Source organism: Ambystoma mexicanum, chromosome 12 (genome assembly GCF_040938575.1).
Source record: "Ambystoma mexicanum isolate Mex_15411 chromosome 12, UKY_AmexF1_1, whole genome shotgun sequence".
Lineage (NCBI taxonomy): Eukaryota > Metazoa > Chordata > Amphibia > Caudata > Ambystomatidae > Ambystoma > Ambystoma mexicanum.
In genome coordinates this window covers 617,532,195-617,552,904 of record NC_090936.1, presented here as the reverse complement: position 1 = coordinate 617,552,904, position 20,710 = coordinate 617,532,195, and the positions used below count along the sequence as shown (strand labels likewise).

The following is a 20,710-nucleotide window of genomic DNA, read 5'->3' as shown; positions in this document are numbered from 1 at the left end:
AGGTTTGTCCATCCAGTCTTTTTATCGGCTGCCTGTGTGTGCTCAGCCCCTGAGTGACAAAATTGGTCAACCTCTCATTTGCTGAGGGATCTGCACCCCACATCCATAAGGAAGCATGGATCACCCCTATCCTGAAGAAAGATAATATTGATCCAATGTCCACAGACAATTATTGCCCTATAACCAACGTGCCGTTTCTTCTCAAAATCCTGGACAAGGTAGCATGCTTACAATTTCAGAGCTTCATTGAAAAGAATAATATCCTTGGAGTACATCAGTCTGGTTTCAGAGCCCGACGCGGCAGAGACTGCCTTGCTGGATCTTTAATCTAGCCTGTCTAATATTGTTGATCATGGTCACCTGTCGCTCTTGATGCTTTTTGACCTGTCCGCCACGTTTGATCTGGTGGATCATGCCTTACTGGTGGACAGGTTGGAATCCATAGTTGGCTGCTCGAGTCTTGCACCACAGTAGGTTGCCGCCTTCCTTGGTCCTCGCAATGTCACAGTTGCCACTGACAATGCCTGCTCCATTCCTACACCTATTATATGTGGAGTCCCACAGGGATCGTGCACCTTGCCTCCTTTGTTTTATGTCTATATCATTCCTTTCCAGAGACTGCTAGATGACCTGGGTGTCCTCTACAATAACTATGCTGATGACAGCTAGGTCGTCATGTAGCTCTCAGGTTTGTACTCAAAAGACTTATTGAATCTTTATAGCATCTATTCTGCCATCCATTACTGGATGGCAGCCAACGCTTTGGCCCTTAACACCAAAAAACAGAATTACTGATTGTGGCCTCTGGCCCGAAACTCACGACCCTGCCACCTGAGTACAACAGCTCAGTATCTCCAACATTATTATCCCAGTTGCTAAGAACGTTAAGACCCTTGGTGTTATACTGGACGCTGAATTGACAATGAACCAGCATGTTGCTCAGACTTTATCCTCCGGTGTCCTGATTAATAAGCTGCTCCACATGATAATGCATCCACTTTTGCCTCTGCCCTCGTAAATTCCTGACTGGACTATTGTAACAGTCTTCTAAGTGGCTCCTCTCAGTCTAACCTAGCTGCATTTCAGGTAGTGCAGAATGGAGCAGTACACACTATGTCTGTTTTATCTAAACGTGCCCATATAACCGCTTCCAGGCGGGATTTGCACTGGCTACCCGTTAAATACTGCATCACACATTCAATTCTCACGCTGACCCATAAGTGTTTGAGTAATGCAGACCCAAAGTACCTCAGGGACCGCTTGCAGGCATATGTACCTCCTCGCAGTCTAAGATTCATTGATCAATCCAGACTCATGATATGATTTGATATGGGATTGATAACGCGCCTATACACAAGTGTAGCCTAGGTTTAGGCTGGTGATGTTTGGTGCATCTGTTTTGATGTGCAACCCCCTCATCTGATTTCCCGGCTTTCCCGCCGTCTCTATGTGATTGTCTTTGTGTGTTCTATGTGCACCCTGAGGCCTCCGTGCATGTGAGGCATTATAAACGTTCAAATAAATGTATTGTATATAGAATCAGTCCTTTTCATATACATTTCCTAGCAACTATAATATGTACAATGCCAAGCACTATGAAATCATGTCTACAAGGTGGGTTATGCAAACTAAAGTCATTGTTCATCATAAGGACTAGCCAGTTATACCCTTCAAGTGTTCACATATCAACATTAGATTGTTATACAGCTAATGCTAAGCCCATACAAAACACATATATATGCATCAAAAACCATTCTCCTTGATGTCACCCTAGCATTGTGCCTAGGGGATAAATACACAATAGTAAAGAAAGATGCAGCTAGAAAGAGACAACATTTTGAAATGAATTAAACAAATGATACACTACAACTCTATTGTTCCTATTATTGTACATGTCACAAGTTAAATGCATTAAGAGACAGAATTCCTTAAATATAACTCTTCAGTTTCCAAAAAGCTCCTTTGACCTCCTTATTCCTGAGACAATAGATGAGGGGGTTCAACATCGGAATTACCACTGTGTAGAAGACAGACACCACTTTATCCTGCGTCAATGAAAAGCTGGATGATTGCCGGAGATGCATGAAAGAGATGGTCCCAAAGAAGATAGAGACAGCTGTCGTGTGGGAGGCACAAGTGGAGAAAGCTTTGCGCCTTCCCTCTGCAGAGCGAATCCTCAGAATTGTTCTAATGATGTTACCGTAGGAGGTCAAGATGATTCCACAAGAGGGTGCTCCCAGAGCGGTGACAGCAACTAAAAGGAACACTTGGTTGGTGGATGTGTCGGTGCACGAGAGCTCCCAGAGGGGTAGCATTTCACAGAAGAAATGATTTATCTGATTGGACCGACAGAAGGGCAGACTAAATGTACAGGCAGTATAACTGACTGCTAACAAGAGGCTCCCACTGTATGCTACAGACAACAGCAAAACACAGGCCTCCCTGTTCATGATGACCCTATAAAGCAATGGGTTACATATAGCCACATATCGATCATAGGCCATCACTACCAGAAGAAAACATTCAGAAGACGCAAACAGATAGAAACTGAACAGTTGGACGGCACACCCAGAGAATGAGATGGACTTGTCATCAGAGAGGAAGTTGGCCATTGCTTTGGGAGTCACTGTTGTGGAGTAGCATAAATCGACACATGATAGGTTACTGAGGAAAAAGTACATAGGAGTGTGGAGCTGGGAATCAACCATCATTAAAAGAGGTATACCCACATTACCCAGTACAGTCACAGCATAAATCACAAGAAATAGGACAAAGAGCAGTTCCTGAATGTGTGGATCATCACTAAGCCCCAGAAGAATGAACTCCAGCACCAAGGTCTCATTCCAACTTTTCAATGGCTGTTTTTGAGAGGTTTCAAAATTTGGAACCTGACTCTTTATCCCAAAAGCAGTGTCCGAAGAAGGGGAATTCATCACCAGAGTTCCAGATGACAGCTCAACCTATAAACAATTGTTAATATTTAGGAAACCTATAAAATGAAGATGAGCCGAATTGTAAGACGTCAGCTTCAGAGCATTGATTCCCTCTATTGTTGAGACTTGATGAATGCACCAACACTCTGCTACTGCTGAAAGAGGACATAAACATACAATCTGAGTGACAAATGGATTACGCTGTGAACAAATGTATGTTACCTATTGAAATCTCCAATTTCTGATTTATGGACGTGCTACAGAACATGGTAAAGAATAACAGTAAGGAGAAAAGATATCTGTGGTAGCCTTCCACGAGTAATGGACCTGTATCTGTGAAATGAACTGCTCACTTGTCTCTCTTTTTCCTCTCAGTAATGTGCCACCCTCTCTATTTCTAGAAATGAACAGATGAATTGTTTGGATGAAGAAGGCTATGGTCTAATGCAAAGCTAACTTTAGGACTGCTTATAATTAATTTTTCAGTGTCTTGCTTGATAGCGTGATATCTTATCATTTTTATGAAAAATCATTTTTGCTGGGAAAAAAACAAGATTCAACACGCAAATCCACAGTGTACATTTCATAGGACAATGGCAAACATGACCATAGGGTTCAAAAGAAGTTGTAAAACACTTGTCTATAGGCCATATTGGACAATGTAGTTTAAGGAAACATTTCTTTCAAGAAGGACATTGGCATTCTTTAATGGTTTGGTTTGCCCGTTCAATATAGTGAGAGGCAAAGGGGATGGTGGATAATGGGGTGATTAGGAAACAGTGGATTTCATGTGGGGTAAACATTTGTTTCAGTTCTGGGGTGATCCTGCATCTCAAATATTTTAACCATTGGGTCAACGCTCCACTCATTGATTTCATCCACTAAAATGTGAAAATGGTAAGTTACATCCCAGTAAGTGGCATTGAAGTCATAAATTAGATACATATGTCTAGAGGGCGTGGGTGGTATGCAGGGGTGGAAAAAAGGGAGAAAGTGGTGATATGGTGGAGAAGGTAGGTGAAGGAGAGCACTTCATTAAAAGAAAAAATAAATAAGTGTCATGATGAAACTTACCCAAATGAAATTGACCACTTTCAAATTTTGGGGGATGCACTCACATAGAACTGGTCATTACCATTTTTGATCAATATAGAAATAGCAATAATTAGGCAGTCAATATACTCAAAATATTACAGAAATGAGTTATTTATTATCTAATGTGTCTTTTAATGGCTAACCTGTGAAGTCTCTTATGAAATAGATTTTGGATGCACTGATACAACAAAGGGATTACAATACACACAACGATTTGGAATTAATTTCCCGAAAATGTGAAATATAGCCATATTTTAAGTGTAGACAAAAGGATTTTTATAGTTTTAAGGTTTATCAATCAACTAATTTATACTATACTAGGAGTTGCCTGCGGCTTCACTCATGCGGATTTCGGGATTTGGTACAATTGGTTTGAAAAGACACATGAGTTTTTTGTATGAGCTCACTCTGGAACAGGCCACTTAAAACTGCCCATGCGAGAAGCAGTCTTCCCTTAGATCAATCCCTGCTAGCTTTAAAGTCTGCCCCTGAGATTTCTTGATGGGCATGGAGAAACAAACCTTTAAGGGTAACTGAAGTCTTTTGAATTCAAACAGATATTCTGAAGGTATAAGAGGTATTCGTGGTATGAACACAGATTGCCCCTGGATAGAAACGGTTGGCACCGTAGCCTCAATCACATTTCTGTGGAGAGCATTTACAGACAATCTGGTGCCATTACAAAGCTTAGGTGGGTTGAGGTCCCGCAATATTATCACAGGTGCTCCAACTTAGAGAAGAAGTTTATGTTTGGGAAGACCAGGAGGATTTAAAGTGTTTTAAGAACTCAATGGGGTTGTGGACTGCCTCATCACTTTGAACCACTGAGTTTACAGATTTGGACTTCATTTGGACTCCTCCAAAGGAATTAATAAGTATCTTATTGATTACTGAAGCCATGCTGTTCTTTCGTGTTAAAATGGCACGCTCACATAACCATTCTGTAGATTTCTCCATTAGATTTTATTATATTTTTATATCAGGGCACATTTTGGATGTAAGGTCTGCTAGGGAATTGACAACTGAGCGTAGGTCAGAATGGATGACAATTTTGCTCTCAAATAAGGGATACTCTGTGTCACCAATTTAAAGAAGCAGTTTGGAAACTTACTTTATAATGAAGATTTAAATTGTGAATTTTTACTTTTATAACATCTCCCGTTTTAGATATGGATATCCTTAAAATAAATTCACCCCCCTTTTCCACCTCTCTTAGCTGTATTTTTGGAAAATGGAAAAACACATGTTTCTCTTTTTTTGAAGAAGAATCTAAATTCCAATTTTCACATCTGTAACATGTTTGGTTTTTGAGATATAAGCACTCTCATTAAAAAATGCACCTCATGTTTTCACTCCCTTAGGTATGGAATTTCCCCAAATCCTTCCTTAGTGGGTGCCTACGTAATGAAAACAATGTATCTTCCACATTTCAGGATCCTAGGTTAAACGGTTTGAGCTGGGCGTTGACGAGACAGTCAAAAATCCATCTGCTATGCCCTTAGGGATGGAATTTCCAAAATCCTTCCTTACTGGGTGTCTACATCATGAAAACAATGTACCTTCCAAATTTCACATTCCTAGGTTAAACTGTTTGAGCTGGGTGTTCATGAGTCAGTCAGTCAGTCAGTCAGTCAGGACTTCTTCTTTTATAAATATAGATTTCATGAATAGTTAGGAAGATCTTGTAAAGCAAATAACTTACCTAATGGCCTACATGAGGGAGGCCACGTACAAACAGCAGCCTCTCATACGTAGGTATTTAGTCGGATGAGCAGGGGTGTTGCTAGGTCTGGGAAAGATCTGGGGCTACCCTAATGTTGGGACTATCAGGACATTCATTTCTGCGCTGTCACACCAGGTAAAGATATATGGCTGAAAGTGTAAAATTCTGCCTGAGGAATTTCTGACTAGCGATAAGATCCCTGTGGTAACTGAAAGTAAACAGGAGCTTCTGGACATAAGACAGAAGCAATGCCAAAATCAGGATAAGGCTGAAGAGGCCTATAAGAAACAGGCAGTCAAGAAGCAGTGGAAGAGTCCAACGTATGTTATGGGGGACCATGTGTGGTTGTCAACACAAATTATCAAGCTGTCTGCATCTTGTACATTTTTGCCCCGATTTATTGGTCCCTATGTTATTGTTAAATGCATTTCACAGACAGCAGTTTTTTTGCATCTTCCCTCTCATTTCAAGATAGACCCAGTTGTTTATGTCTCTTTGATTAAGCCTGCAGCTCCTGGTGCTGTGACACAGAAGCCTCCTGGTGTGATACAGGGTGGACAAGAAGAATTTGAGGTGCAACAGATTTTTTCGACTCCAAGTTATGCAACAAGAGACTATGGCATCTGATTTCTTGGGTGGAGTTTGGGCCTGAAAACCTTTGGGAGTCTTTAGATGCAGTTCATGCCCCATGCTTGGTAAGAGTTTTTCAGCGTGCCCACCTGGACAAGCCGGGTCCTGGAACGGGGCCTGGGGAGGGGAGTAATCTGAGAAATTGGGTAGTGGTGGTGAAGCATGGGGAGCTTTGCGGCCGGAGCCACAACACACAGGCTAATAAGCCTTGGCGCTGTAGTGTGCTGGAACCGCAGTGAACTGGGTTCCTCATGCTGGTTTGCTACAGTGCTTGTCTGGTGCTGGGAACGTCAAATGAACTTCAATTCCCATGATGACCTGGGAGCAGCGTGTGGCACGTGAGTATGCACAGTTTTGGCCCTTTAAAAACGTCTCCCCGGGCCCAATGCTGCTTGCTTGTGATTTTGACTACTGCAGGCACGGCCGGGGAAGATTGTGGTGGGGTGTCCACTTGAGGAGGAAGGAGGTCCGCGCATGATGGCAACAAGGCAAAAGAGTGATGCAAGCCACTAAACTACATAATTCCTTCCTCGCTGCTGCTCCCACACTCCGCGGGCTAGCTCGCATCAGTGAGGGGTATCAGGTAATATTATCCCCATATATATGGTCGCCATACATAATATCGCCGGGAAAAGGTAGTGGGAATATTAAATGGGTGACCATATATATGGGGATAGGGGCAGCAAAAAAAAAGGGTTTAGGGGTTGCAGGGGTATCCCCTGTTGGGGGCTGTCCCGGTCCACCGGGCAGCCCCATACTCGTGTCGGGTAGCACCCGACACAACACGCTGGAGTGCGGCGATCACGCCGCACGATGAAGGGTGGGGGTTCATCCCACCCGCTCCGGGACACCGGAGCGCCACACATGGCCGGCTGGCAACCGGCTTACCGCGGCCCCGGCTCTGGGGGCACCCAGGCCGGGGTCGCCACCCTGGCCCGACTCACAGGGCCAGGGAGACACACAGGGACGGCGTTGCCCGGCAGGGGCACCGTCCGGACGGCGTTGCCCGGCAGGGGCACCGTCCTGGAGCTGGGCCCCTTCCTTGGGCCCAGCGCACGTGGTGGGGCGCCTCCATGGCGCTGACACAAACACACACACCACGGAGTCTCGCTGGTCTCGACTGCCGAGCCGGAAGCGGCTCGGACCTTTTATTAGGTTGGTCACATGGTTGCCCATGTGACCACACAACAACACAGGAATCTACCATGGCCCCTTGCAGGGGTGCCATGCAACACTCCTCCTTTTCCATAACAACAAAACAAAAACCCCAAAATCCCCATCTAGCCCCAACTACTACTATTTGAGCCACTCTACTACTTTGCACACCCTTTATTAACCTGGGTGAGTGGCTCTCATAACACTAAACGGCACCAGTGAGGGCTACTGGCACCACATAAAGCACTCGGAGCCTACAGGTGCGCACCACACAACATTGCCCACTAACTGGACCATTTTAAGCAAGTCCATGTCTGCCGGCTCACAGTCTTCCGGGGAATGTCACTCATGATGTCCATCTTCCGTATGGAGTCGCCGGAAACCAGCTTGCACCCTCACCAGTGTCTACTTTAGGACAGTCACACCATGATTCACAAAACCGGCAAAGCCGCACCTGGGGAGGCCCAGGGGCCACATCGGTCAGGTCCATAGTCTGGAGAGGAGATCGTGGCAGGGTGGCAGAACAACCCTGTTCCTCCTTCCAGGGGCCTGGGCGGGCAGCTTGCATCCATCTTCCCATCGCGCCCCGGTGGAAGTCGGGCCCGCCTCACCTCGCTGCGGCCCAGGGCCGCCAGGCACCTCATGACATCCGATGCCGCAGATCTCCCTCCACACGGGGCAGCAGCACCAGACTTGTTGGGCTACGCCCCCTCCATTGTTACTTTTGCAGGCCCGTGTGTCTTTGGGCCTGCATTCTCATTTCCCCTTTTTTTTTTTTTTTTGCACGGCAGGCCCATGTACTTAAAGGGCACTGCCGCATGCTTTCCTTCTGTGGGGGGGGCTTCAGCTGTTGGGCGGCCCATGCCCCAACTCGGTGCCGCGGCCGATGCCGCTCCTCTGTCGGGGCATTTGCAGGCTACGTTTCCTTCGTTTTTTTTTTTTTTTTTTCACGGGCCCCGTTAGAGGTGGGGGCCCGCCTCCTCGATTCCCCTGTGGGGGAAGGCCCATGGGGCAGCGGCAGCGCGGCGGGCGACCAGGGTGCCAGCATGCATACCAGGGGAGGGCAGGCAGTTCTCCGCCCGCTCCTCGGGGCGAGCACTCTATTATGCTTGCGAGCCCAGCTGGTGCTGGGCCCGCCTCCTTTGTTCCTTTTGCAGGCCCTGTTGGATTCGGGCCTGCAACACATTTTCTTTCTCTCGCGGGCCCAGCTGATCATGGGCCCGCCTTCCGTTGGGGGGGAAGGCTCACCTCGCCGCGGGCAGGGGGGGCCGCTGTGCATGTCATTGCAGCCGATGCTGCCCTTTTCATTGTAGCGGCCGAGGCCGCGTGCATTTTTTTTTTTCCTCACAGATGGGAGAGGGGCCAGCTCACCTCCACAATGCGGCCGACACCGCAGATCCCGCCCTCTCCACACGGTTGGGGAAAACGGCACCATCCGCATCGCCTTTGCGGGCCCAGTTGGAGTTGGGCCCGCACACTTTCCTTCAGCGATGTTCGCCGCCCTTCCGCGGCGCGCGGATAGGGGGGGAGGGGCACCGTCTCCTCCTTGTAGCCGCTCCCTCATCGTGGCCTACGCCGCGGGCTTCACCCGTCTCCCTCAGGGGACGGGAAGGCAACACGCCATCTTCCTTTTCCGCGGGCCCAGCTGGTGTTGGGCCCGCCACGCCATTACTCCGGTGGGGGCCCCGTTGGAAATGGGTCCGCACCAAACCTCTTGGGGGTACGCGGGGATCCCATCCTCGTCGCCATTGTTGGGGGCTGTCCCGGTCCACCGGGCAGCCCCATACTCGTGTCGGGTAGCACCCGACACAACACGCTGGAGTGCGGCGATCACGCCGCACGATGAAGGGTGGGGGTTCATCCCACCCGCTCCGGGACACCGGAGCGCCACACATGGCCGGCTGGCAACCGGCTTACCGCGGCCCCGGCTCTGGGGGCACCCAGGCCGGGGTCGCCACCCTGACCCGACTCACAGGGCCAGGGAGACACACAGGGACGGCGTTGCCTGGCAGGGGCACCGTCCGGACGGCGTTGCCCGGCAGGGGCACCGTCCTGGAGCTGGGCCCCTTCCTTGGGCCCAGCGCACGTGGTGGGGCGCCTCCATGGCGCTGACACAAACACACACACCACGGAGTCTCGCTGGTCTCGACTGCCGAGCCGGAAGCGGCTCGGACCTTTTATTAGGTTGGTCACATGGTTGCCCATGTGACCACACAACAACACAGGAATCTACCATGGCCCCTTGCAGAGGTGCCATGCAACATCCCCCGCATGTTCCATGCAATAATGTCCCCACAAAAAGCGACAATTTTTCGGCAACATTTTTGCATGGGACATTATTACATGGAACCCAGTGAGGTAAAGGTTACGCACGCTTGCAACGTCTGCCTTGTTCAGCAGGGGCTGGTGCCAGTCGGGCCCCGCAGGCCTCAGTTAATTGCCCTGTGCTTATTACTCAGCTATAATGTTCTGGTAAAGTGTGAACGGAGCATGTAAATTACAGAACTCTAGCAGAGAACGCTGATTGGGAACATGTGTATTTGATGTGCTTAAACTTGTTTGCCGCTGTTTGTACGCTGAACTCACTGCTGCTCAAACTGCATTTCTGTTTCTATTGAGAGGAGTACATGACCCTTGGATTACTACACAGGCACGCACATTCAGGAGTTCCTTCGTCATGCCAAGCTTATGTCATTGTTTCATGTGCTAACTTTCATGTGCTAACATTATCACACTGACTGTCTTGTCACTGTTTTTGGGTTAATTGATCACACATCAATCCTCATGACTACTGAGGTGTTTCAATATGTTATGTTTGTCACTTGCCATATGAATGTCATGGTGAGATAGGAGTTTAGGAGATGCATAATCTGAATTCAAGAAGGAGTGTGTTCAGCAAGGTCAGGAGGATGATTACAGGTGCAATGAATCCCTAATTAAGAAGGGCATTGCTAAGGAGAGGATGAAAGCCATTCTGGATGGGCCTCTCAAGGTGATTTGTGTTGTGTTTATCTCTTTCCTAAACACCAATTCCCATCCATTACCAGTACCCTAACCCTCTACCCGGTTTTCCTTGCTACCACTTCCCTATCCACAACTTCTCCCTAACCCTCTTACCCCCATTGGCTGCCTCGAGGTTACCTGTTATCAAGAATCAGGAGCCTGTGCCAACCAAGGTGGGAGGGGCAACAACAATTTGGCTTCCATGGTCAGGAAGGAGTTCTTGATGCTCGAAGGGCATGCCAGTTACCTCCAGCGAGCAGGATTCTAGACTAGTGTTCAAGCAGAGTTTGGACTTGCCCAAACAGCCTTTCACCACAAATAGTCTTCTTGGATGGAAGAGAGAAGGGTATTACATCTTTTTAGTCTTTATCTTCACTTCTATGGCAGAGGGCATTGTACAGCCTTTACCCCCATAACACTTCAGTTGAAACTGTTACGCTCACCTGGTATCCACAGGGACGCCACCCAGCCGGGCTACGCACTGGTATGCTTCTCAGTTTTGCACTGATGTGGTCTGCGGGGAAGTTTCTGCCTGAAAATACAGGAGTACTGTGTTCAAGACTGACCGACTGGGGAAAGTATGCTCCCTCCACCCCCGTATGATTTCAGTCCCTCTGGCGCCCTCTCCTCACCGTGTGGTAGAATTAGGCGTGCTCTCCGTCCTGCCTTCTTTGTAGGGGCGCGTTGTCTTTCATGGGCGAGTGCGGTCCAGTTACTTCACTGACACCGGCCCATTTGATATTGATCAGGTAGGTCTTATTGCTGTTCTTTAGTTTTGTTGCTATCCTGCATGCCTTTCTTTGTTTAAAATGTCTCTTTTTTCTCCCTTAGGTATATGGAGCTTCAGCGCGGCGAACTGTCCTCGTTGAGCCCCGCTGGTAAATGATGGCGCATTAAGAGCGCTATGATGCGGTAAGTGAGTGCTATGCGCAGCGCTGCAAAGTCTTGCCTTTGCTAACCTGTGTTTTCCTTCCTTGTAGGTCGCAGTGTTCTTCAGCGCAAGTGAAATGTCCGGAGTGGTGCCAGCCGAGAGGCGACCAGCCAGGTAAGCCTTTTGAGCAGTTCGTAATTTGTAAATGTCTCTACTGCTTTCTTTAATGTTGCCTCTATCTTCCTCTTTCAGGTTGTTCTGTCTGGGATGCGTGCAGATTCGAAGAAGCTGTTCTCAGTAGCTGCAAGTGTTTAAAGATAAAGACTGCAGGTAAGATGCTGTTGCTAATGATGTTCCTTTTGTTTCCTTGCAGGTTCTGCTTCTCCGAGGTTCGAGGGAATAGCTGGACACGGTGAGTGTCACGTGCAAGATGCAAAGTAACGCGAAGCGTGTTGTCTTGCTTGGGTGTGGATTAAATAGCCCCAACAAAATAGTCCAGGTAAAGTAGTCCCTAGGCTACCACACCCAAAACACTAGACCGCATAGCTTGGTTCTTAGGAACCAAGCTATGTGGATGCCTCCATGTTGGCTGACAATACAATAAAGTAGTTCCCAAGCACATTGTTTTTCATGGTGTATGAGCCTGGCGCCATAGGCGCCAGGACTGGCCCCATGAGGGCTTTTGAAGAGGATGCCAGGCTCTAGAGGGCCGAATCCGACTCCAACTGGCCAATGGGTATGCCAGAGGGGGTTTTGGGCGAGGGTCGTGACAGAAACCTTCTTCTTCTGCTGTCAAAAACTTATTAAAAGATGTTTCAACTGTCAGGGTGTCACTTGCATTTCACGACTTCTGTAAGGGTCTAATCCTGACTGTTGGGACAAGAGTATTTGATGTCGAAGTAATTTTTCTGGAGGAAGTGTGACTAAGGCACAGGAAATGTGCGTGACCTAATAAATGACAAGATGGTGCAACTACTTTCCAGGGCAACTTTAACTACTCCCTTTCCCCTGTCTGCCTGTATTCATGAGGATCCAGTAAATACCACCTCGGCATGATCTCTACATTGTCCTGGAGGTAACCACCTTTCTTTTATTTATTTTTTATTTTTTTATTTGTTTATGACTCAATGAGTCTTTACAAAACATACCAACAAAACAAACAACAAACAAATTTACATACATTAAAATATACAATACATCCAGCCCAATTTGGCCATCAAAATGTCCCAGCCAGTAAGATTACTCAACAAGAGCACTTTCTTTCCAATCCCACTTTGCTCCCCATCCCTTTTACTGGTGCCACATATTCTGTGATCAGATTGATCCAAGCTTCCCGTTCACATTGAGATCCCTCTAGACATCAATTTCACAGTTTATTAGCAACTGAATTGCAGCTGCAGTGAGTGTAATGTTTTGAGTCTGAAGTGATTCTATCCCACAGAAATTCTGAAGTGATGTCATTTTCTTTTCATACAAAATTTCTAAAAAGTCTGAAGCGATGTTTCCATGAACCTTCGCAGTCCATTAACAGGTGCCTTAGTGTCTGTTTGGCTGGGTTTATACAGATCAAACATAACCTCTTGGCCCTATGTCCCTGAATTCGTTTTTCCAGCACTTCCCCGCAACTAACTAGATTTAGTCTCATTCTGAGAATGTTTCTTTTCTCCCCTTAAAAATGGGTTTGCTACTGGAACCTTTCTTACTTTTTCTATTGTCCCTATTCAGTCTAGGACTTCAAGTTTTTTTTTACTTTGAGTGGGTTGGAGACCAATGTTTCTATATCAAGTTCAATTTTAGCAAGTACTTTCATTACATTCTCCCTTAGGGCCGAGAGGATATCTGTTTTGCAGTTTATCATATGATTTCTGATGTCACTATAAAGATTGGTTTCTTTTCCTATGATTATCTCTCTGTATAAGGCGGTTAGTTTCCAGTAAGCCATGTATTTTAAGGACATGAGCCTTAGTTCAAATCTCAGACTGCCGATGGGTGTAAAATTTGGGACACCTAAGGCTTTTTTCCATAATTGCCTCTCAAAGAGCTCCCAGTTTGTAGACCATAAACTTGGTCTTGCTTCTAAACCGTATAATATTAATGGTAATACTTTGGCTAAATAATATCTCACTATTGGTAGGATGGAAAATGTACAGAGCTTGTGGTTTAATTTAATCATTTGTGATGCTGCTTGGATTATCTTAGCCATCACCTCACCCTCTACCTTATATATGGCAGTACCTAGTTTCCAGCTAGTAAATTTCACTTTTTTCTGAGGATGTTTAAAAATAAGAATATTTGTTTTGGCTGGGTTAATTGAGAGTCCGTTGATCTTTGCATACTCATCCATTCTCATTAGCAATCACTGAAGTCCTATTGGTGTTCTATCTAAAAGAACTATATCATCAGCATAGGCCAACCAGCAGATCTTCCTCCCATTCAAAATGGGGCTGGCTAACGCTGATGATTCTATAAAGGGTCCAATGTCTGACATAAAGAGATTAAAGAAGAGTGGTGCTCCCAGACAACCCTGTCTTACTCCTCTATTTACCTCTATGAGTTCAGACAAATGGCCTGTTTCATCCAAACGGACTCTAAGATTGGTGTTTTTATGCAGTTCTTATAAAGACAACAGTGTTTCCGGTATACCCCAACTACGCAGTTTTTGCCATAGTAAAACTCTTTCAACTTGGTCAAAAGCTTTTGACAGATCAAACCATGCTCTGTATAAAGGGGGAGAATTGTATCTTTTTGTCTGTTCATTTAACAGGTTTAGGGTCAAACCATTTATTGTTGTCGACATTCCCTTTCTGAAGCCTGTTTGGTAACGTGAGAGTATTTTGTGTTTTTCTGCCCAATGTAGAATACGATTTAGGAGGAGCTTCATAAAAATGTTGCTTTCTATGTTGAGCAGGGCTATTGGTCTATAATTGGCCGCTGCTCGACGATCTCCATTTTTGAAGAGTGGTATCACCAATGCTGTTTTACAAGATATTGGAACTGCTCGCTTCCTCAGAATTTCTCTGAAAAGACATGACAATAATTGTGACCATAATTCTGGTTCATTCTTAAGTGTTTGATAAATTAGGCCATTCAGGCCTGCTGCTTTAGAGATTGAGGCATTAATTATTGATCTCCTGAATTTCTTTATCCTCAAAATCTAGTTTCCAGGGTGTTTCTGGATTTAGCAGGAATTGTTGGGTATTTTCACTTCTAAAGGTTTCTGTCAAATATTCTGCCCAGCCCTCTTCCGAAACTAGATTGCATAAAGAGTTGCCTGTTCCCCCCTCTAAGTGAATAATCGTTGCCCAGAAATGTTTTGAGCTATGTTCTATAAGGTTTTTTAAGACATACTCCCCATCTTTTTGCAACCGGGCTTCTTTCTGATGGTATGACCAAGATCTATAATTGGTTTCTTCGTTTTTAAATTCCATTTTATATACCTCATCCGAAAACCCTGATGCTCTAATTTCTCTTATGGCTTTCCTATGTTCCCTATTTTTCTTTTGATTTGCTTCATCGAATGCATGTAAATGTTTTTGTTTCTCTATGTCTGTTAGTTCACTCGGGGCTAAGGTTTCCAAGAGAAAAATGTTAAATCTCTGTGGGTTGCATTCTGTTTCCCAGATGTAGTTTGGGATTTTTTTAAATTGTTTATTGAGCTTTATTCATCCACTTTTATATTTCACAACCCTCACCTTACCTTTCATATTCTGAAGGTTCTGATTATTTAAGTTTAGTATGGAACTAAGAATATTAGGAAAAATAAGCTCCAATCTACTATGATGACTGCCCCCGTCTTGCTTTATTTCAAGGACTAACGAGGATGTAAATAATCTCTGAGAAACAAAGATGTAGTCTAGGGTGGAGGGGGAGTTCCCTCTATGCCATGTCATAGCTAATTCTTGGTCTACACCTATGGATCCATTGACTATTTTCAAATCCCAGTGTTTCATGAATTCTAGCCACATTCTTCCCCTTCTTGATTTCTCGTTTATGGGAGATGTCAGGGTATTTTCTTTCAGCTGAATACAATTTGTATTGAAATCTCCAGCTAGAATGATGTGACTGCAGGTCGATTCTATTTTTATTCTTTCAAGAAGGAGGCCTAGATTTTCTAAAAAATTGATCAGTTTTGAGCTGGCAGGGTTCCAGTAAATATTAATCAAATTCCATATTGAGGGCTTACCCTCTTGGACTGCATGTGCTTTGCATGCTTGAATACCTTTGTGGTTTTCCCATATTGGGACTACGCTTTTGAATATTTGATTTTTTAAGGCAACGAGAAGGCCACCTGATGGTCTTCCCTGTGCCTTTTATGATGCTGAAAGGCACAATACTGTATACCCTTCGATGTTAAATGGATTTACTAACCACGTTTCTTGTAGTAAGATAATATCTCCATACGTAAACAAATGTGCCTGCATGTTTTTGGCTTTAGTGTTACTGGGACCCCACGCGTTCCAACTGATCACATTTAGGCTATCTTTTCTAAAGTTGCTGCAAGCCTAAACCTAGTTTCTGAAGTACTTGGGAGAGGATCTCTGGGAGTGGGAAAGTGCATTTTCTTGTATTTTCAATTCTTGTTCTGTGGTTCCCCCCTTACTAAAGTTCAATGCATTTGAGATCTTCTCTTTCTCCTGATTTGAATCAGACGTTTCCATAGAAATTATGTCCTTAATAGTGGCATTTTCAGAGCCACTGACTGAAACTTCAAGTCCATGGGTTTCTAATTCTCTTGATTCTTTGAGCAGAGCTTTCTTTGCATTAGATGAACTAAGAACTAGTAAAAAAGGGGTCCATTGGGAATATTACGCTGTCTATATCTTCCGATGAAAAGAAATAAGGGTTTCTTACTTTCTTTGTAATACCTGGTATAACCAAGCGGCTTAAAGATGTGTGCTGTCTGGTCTTAGAGCAAAGTCTTAGCCAGATTCTGGGAATTACATAATCCTTGTAATTGTTCACGTTTGTATTCTCCATATTTTTTGGCACAGGTTTTACTGCCTGATTAGAGATCTCCTGTTTGTCTTGATCATTTAAAGACACAAATTTTCCTTGTCCATTTTGTACCGTATCTGTTTCCAATTGATGTGTTTTCATAGGATCTGTAATTATATCCAACATGTGTGTTTTATCAATAGTCATATCCTTTTCCCCCCTTGCTCTTTGATGCTGAAAAGATTGGAGCTATTTTTACCTTTAGATCATCATGTGCCAGTAAGGGGTTAGAGGGTGTATTATTTTTTTCCTTTGATTTTGGGTCTTTTTGTAAAAATATTGGTGCCCATTTAATTGCATTTGGTATAGAGTTTTTTGGGCGAGTTTTTGTAGATTTCTTTAAGTTCTCTGAGTTGTTTGAGTTATTTGGGTCCTCTACAATGCTCTGTTATGTATCACTTCTGGATTTACTTCTACATCTTGATTTACCATCAGTTTGCAGACTGATGCTAATTTTCTGCGGTGTGATGGTTTCTCCTAATTCCTTTGCAATATCTGTATTGATCTTTCCACTGTTCTTTGTGTTTTTTTTATTTTTCTTGTTTTCACTTTTTGCATTTTTCTCAGGGGTATCCATTACTTCTCGAGATCCATTATTTGTTTTTCCCATTTCCTCATTTATTTTGGTAATTATTTCAATTGGTTGATTTTTTGGTTTTTCCATCATGTTTTTATTGTTTATGTTTCTTTGTTCCCCTTTTTATTGGGATCTTTCTTGTTCTGGAGTGTGCTTTTTTTATCCTTTCTTTCTCTGCCTGGCGTTTTGTCAATTTTCTCCTGCCTCTTGAAGTTTGACTTTGTCGGAGTAGCGGGTCAAGGGGTAGATCTATTTGCTTTTCTATAGAGGTTTCACAGTTACTTTTGGCTGTCACCTCAATAATTTCCATTTCTTCATCCACTACATTGTCTAGCCTCCTAAATTCTTCTAATACAGAATCTGACAGTGGTGTATCATCAAATAAAGACTCCTGAGTGATTTCATTTCCTCGATTTGGTGCGTCCACCATTAGATTTCCTCTAAGAAGAATTAGAGTCTCTTCCAATAGCTTGCTGTTCTGTTCATCTAATTGACTTCATTTGTTGAGGATGCACTGTATAGAGGAAATGTCAAGACCTTGTTTTGTTATTTCCAATCGTAGGTCCCGAAGAGGCAGAGTCATATTGGTATTAATGGCGGTCACTTATCCCACCAATGTTAATTCACACGATGTTACTTCTTTTGTGACTTCTAACAGTGTACCAATTTGTGTCTGTACCTCCATCCTGAGCATTTCAAAAACTGATACTAATGAATTCAGAACAAAGTTCAGTGCTTTTAGTGTATCTGTATTTGGATCTATCTTTTCCACGTAGTCTTCACTCACAACTGAGTTTTTTGAATCTCTTACGTTCTCATACGGATTTGGGGATGATATTATTTCTTCCTCTGCTAACAAACAGAGACCAATCCCTGTCTTTTCAAGCAACAAAGGAATTTCTGTGCTTGATAGTGGAACTTGTGGGGATCGTGGGGTTCCCAACATATGTGTCTTTTTTGCCAAAATGGTTCTTAATTTTTTGCTGAATCTTCTTTGTTGTTATAGTGTATTCTAATCCCCGTTTCCATTTATATGTCAGTATAGTACATGGGGTTTTTTCTGTGCTCATATGTGCCATGTTTTCATTTATTTCTTCAGCATGTATTTGGACCTGGATTTGTTCTGGTGTATTTAAGTGTACAACATTTGGGATTTGCTGCTTGATGATTACATCATGAACTTGGTCCTCCGCCAAATATGACCCATCTTTCTCTCCCTCCATTTCTTTTGTGCTTCGCAGTCTCATTGCTGTCATCCGAGTGGATTACCTCTTTAAGTGGGTGAGGTCTAGACAGTGCTCACAGAAGCAGAAACTAAACACGATGGATATTTCTCCCACTCTCTCGTTAGCTGTTATTGGGTCCTGGTGCTATTTTCAGCTGAAATGAGGGAGATTTACCATCCGTACCCAACCAGCTAGGTTTTGTATCTACGGGCGCTTGCTATGATCTGAATTTTATTTCGAGTAGACACCTCTTATGATATTGTTTCCTTACGATGTAAAAAGGAAAAAGAAAAAATTAAAGAAGATGGAGCGGAAGGACGTTTATCATTCACAGAGCCAGCAGTCACTGTGATCAGACAAACTTTTAACAGTTTCTGTTCCAATCTGTTCTGTTAGTATGGTGCAGCGGGATCAAAGGAGATACCTCCCGCAGTCTCCCACTTACACCTAGATCTACTTTGGTGAAAATATATTAAAATCCTACCTTCTCTGGCTGCGCCTGTTTTGGTCCAGCAGTCCAGCAGTCACGGTTCAGCGCCTCAGCACGACACGGTAGCTGAACAGCACTTTTGAGTGCTTCCACCCTTTTCTCCTTTTCTCGTTCCAGGCTTTAATAGAAGCTTTTTATAAGGGCGGCAAAGAGTTTATAAATGGCACACACTCTGCTCCTTTTGCAGCTTCAAAAGTGCGGTGCCACCCCACTAAATCACAGATTTGTTGCGCTTGTTTTCCGTGATATTAGTCCACACGCCACTCCGCCAACCAGAGCCAAACAGCAGCTCAAACAACACAGACAAAACGGAAAGCACTGCCCCTTACTCCGCACTCGGGCTTCACCACCTTTCAAGCACTTGTTCCCAGATAACTCCCTGGGGATATTTCCTGTCCTCCTGGAATGTGGCAAGCCTTCCTAGAGAGAAAGAAATTGTTGGTTTTGGTTGAAACCCAGCTCCAGAGAGCTGATACACATATGTGAGTTGAATAAGTCACTAGAATACAAACTGGCAATACAATTACCAAATTGTTTTGCCCTTAATAATTCTGTATTCCGATAGACCATGGCATTTGTTTACTAAAGTGCCACCTGCTTTTTGGGGTACACAATTATTTATCATTTAGATCTGTGTTGCCAGTGATTAAATGAAGCCCCTGGCTGTTGGAGCTTTGGGTTTTAGTTGGGTGTTTGCAGGACTGCAAATGTTACTCTGTAACTGCTATCTTACAATATCACAAGAAAGCTGCTAGGAGTGTCAGTAGACAGTCCCAGCTTAGTTCCATGTTTGCACTAAGCAGCCTGAAGAATTATGAAAGTGAGGTCTAATTAGCAGATCACACTTTCTGAAATAGAATTACCAGCATCACTTTGTATTAAAAACCCCAAATGATCCGGCCACTCCACCCTCACAGATGGCTTTCTGTCACAGGTGTAGAAATATATCTGTAAAAACTGATACTGGGTCCAAACCCAGCTCCAGCAGTGTGCCAGAGCACCTATTAGAGGAGCAAAACATCTCTGAAACAGCACTTGCCAGCACAACGCCTGCATTCATTCACTGTGTAGATATTCCACAAACCACACATCCTGTCTTCACTCTGCGTGCAACACCAAGTTAGAGACCCCAATGTGTCAGTGGGGTAGATTACCACCAAGCAGTGACAGGACGAACCAGACCATCACAGCAACCACTGGCATGTGTTTGCCTTGTGGAACACCATATTTACTCTCCTCCTGTCATTGCCCAACAGGAATCAATTTACAGCCAGAAGAATGTAGGCACTGCCCCACACTGTCATCTCAGAAACAGGAGGTGTGTTAAGCCAGCAGCAAGTACTCCCAATAGCAAGCATAGCTATAGTAGCTTCAGGAGAATAAGGGGAATGCACCAGTCCAGTGACAGAAATATAATCATAACAATTAATGGGTACAGATGAATGCCAACGTGGTGATAATGCTGACAATGTCCCTTCTTTATACATCATTTTTTAGAACAAAGGTTTTAGAGAGCTGATGCTTGCTGGCATATTCCCAGCCAGAATTAATGTGCATGCAAGGCTATGCCTGAATTTTATTATGTATAGTTCTTGTGGTGAGAAAGACATTTGGCAGGTCATAGAATAGGAAATGCCACTTCATAATAGATATGTGGATGAGCAGCCAAAGCACTGACTACATGGCAGTGGCAGTGCATTGGGTTTGGTTGTGTGGTACAGCACAATGGCTACAATGTCACATGTTCAACATCTTGTAGAAAAACATTTTATTCCCCATCATGCGCGATCTCTATTCTGTTTTATGGCCCACTGAGGAAGCCAGATATTGTGAAAAGTCAGACATGATTAAAGTTTACGTTCTTTTTATTAATGCATGGCACGTTTGCAGGAAAAATGTATTTGGTAAAGAAAATATATTATTAATGATCATTCGATAAGCAATATTTCCATTAGTAAATACAGTGTGGAATTGAAATAGCATTACATTTCATTTCCCTTTACAGTTAAAAT

At 44.2% G+C, this 20,710-nt stretch overlaps 1 protein-coding gene across 1 annotated transcript; it reads right to left on the bottom strand.

The window, feature by feature from the left end:
• Positions 1-1,928: 1,928 nt before the first annotated feature.
• On the bottom strand, positions 1,929-17,072 carry LOC138514635 (olfactory receptor 5AP2-like). Its single transcript, XM_069630077.1, has 5 exons — positions 16,835-17,072; positions 16,276-16,512; positions 16,011-16,187; positions 14,848-14,975; positions 1,929-2,960 (listed from the first exon to the last, which is right to left on the bottom strand). The coding sequence occupies exons 1-5, from the start codon at positions 17,070-17,072 to the stop codon at positions 1,929-1,931; spliced, it is 1,812 nt and encodes a 603-aa protein (XP_069486178.1).
• Between the last annotated feature and the right edge of the window lie 3,638 nt (positions 17,073-20,710).

What these genes read in the sequence shown, in the direction of transcription:
- LOC138514635 (XM_069630077.1), bottom strand. Translation starts at nt 17,072, where the DNA reads ATGATGGAAAAACCAAAAAATCAACCAATTGAAATAATTACCAAAATA. An exon ending in AAGCCGCTTGGTTATACCAG is followed by an intron (nt 16,188 to 16,275) that starts GTATTACAAAGA and finishes CTTTTTTACTAG; the next exon opens with TTCTTAGTTCATCTAATGCA. An exon ending in CTCAAATGCATTGAACTTTA is followed by an intron (nt 14,976 to 16,010) that starts GTAAGGGGGGAA and finishes TGGAAACCTTAG; the next exon opens with CCCCGAGTGAACTAACAGAC.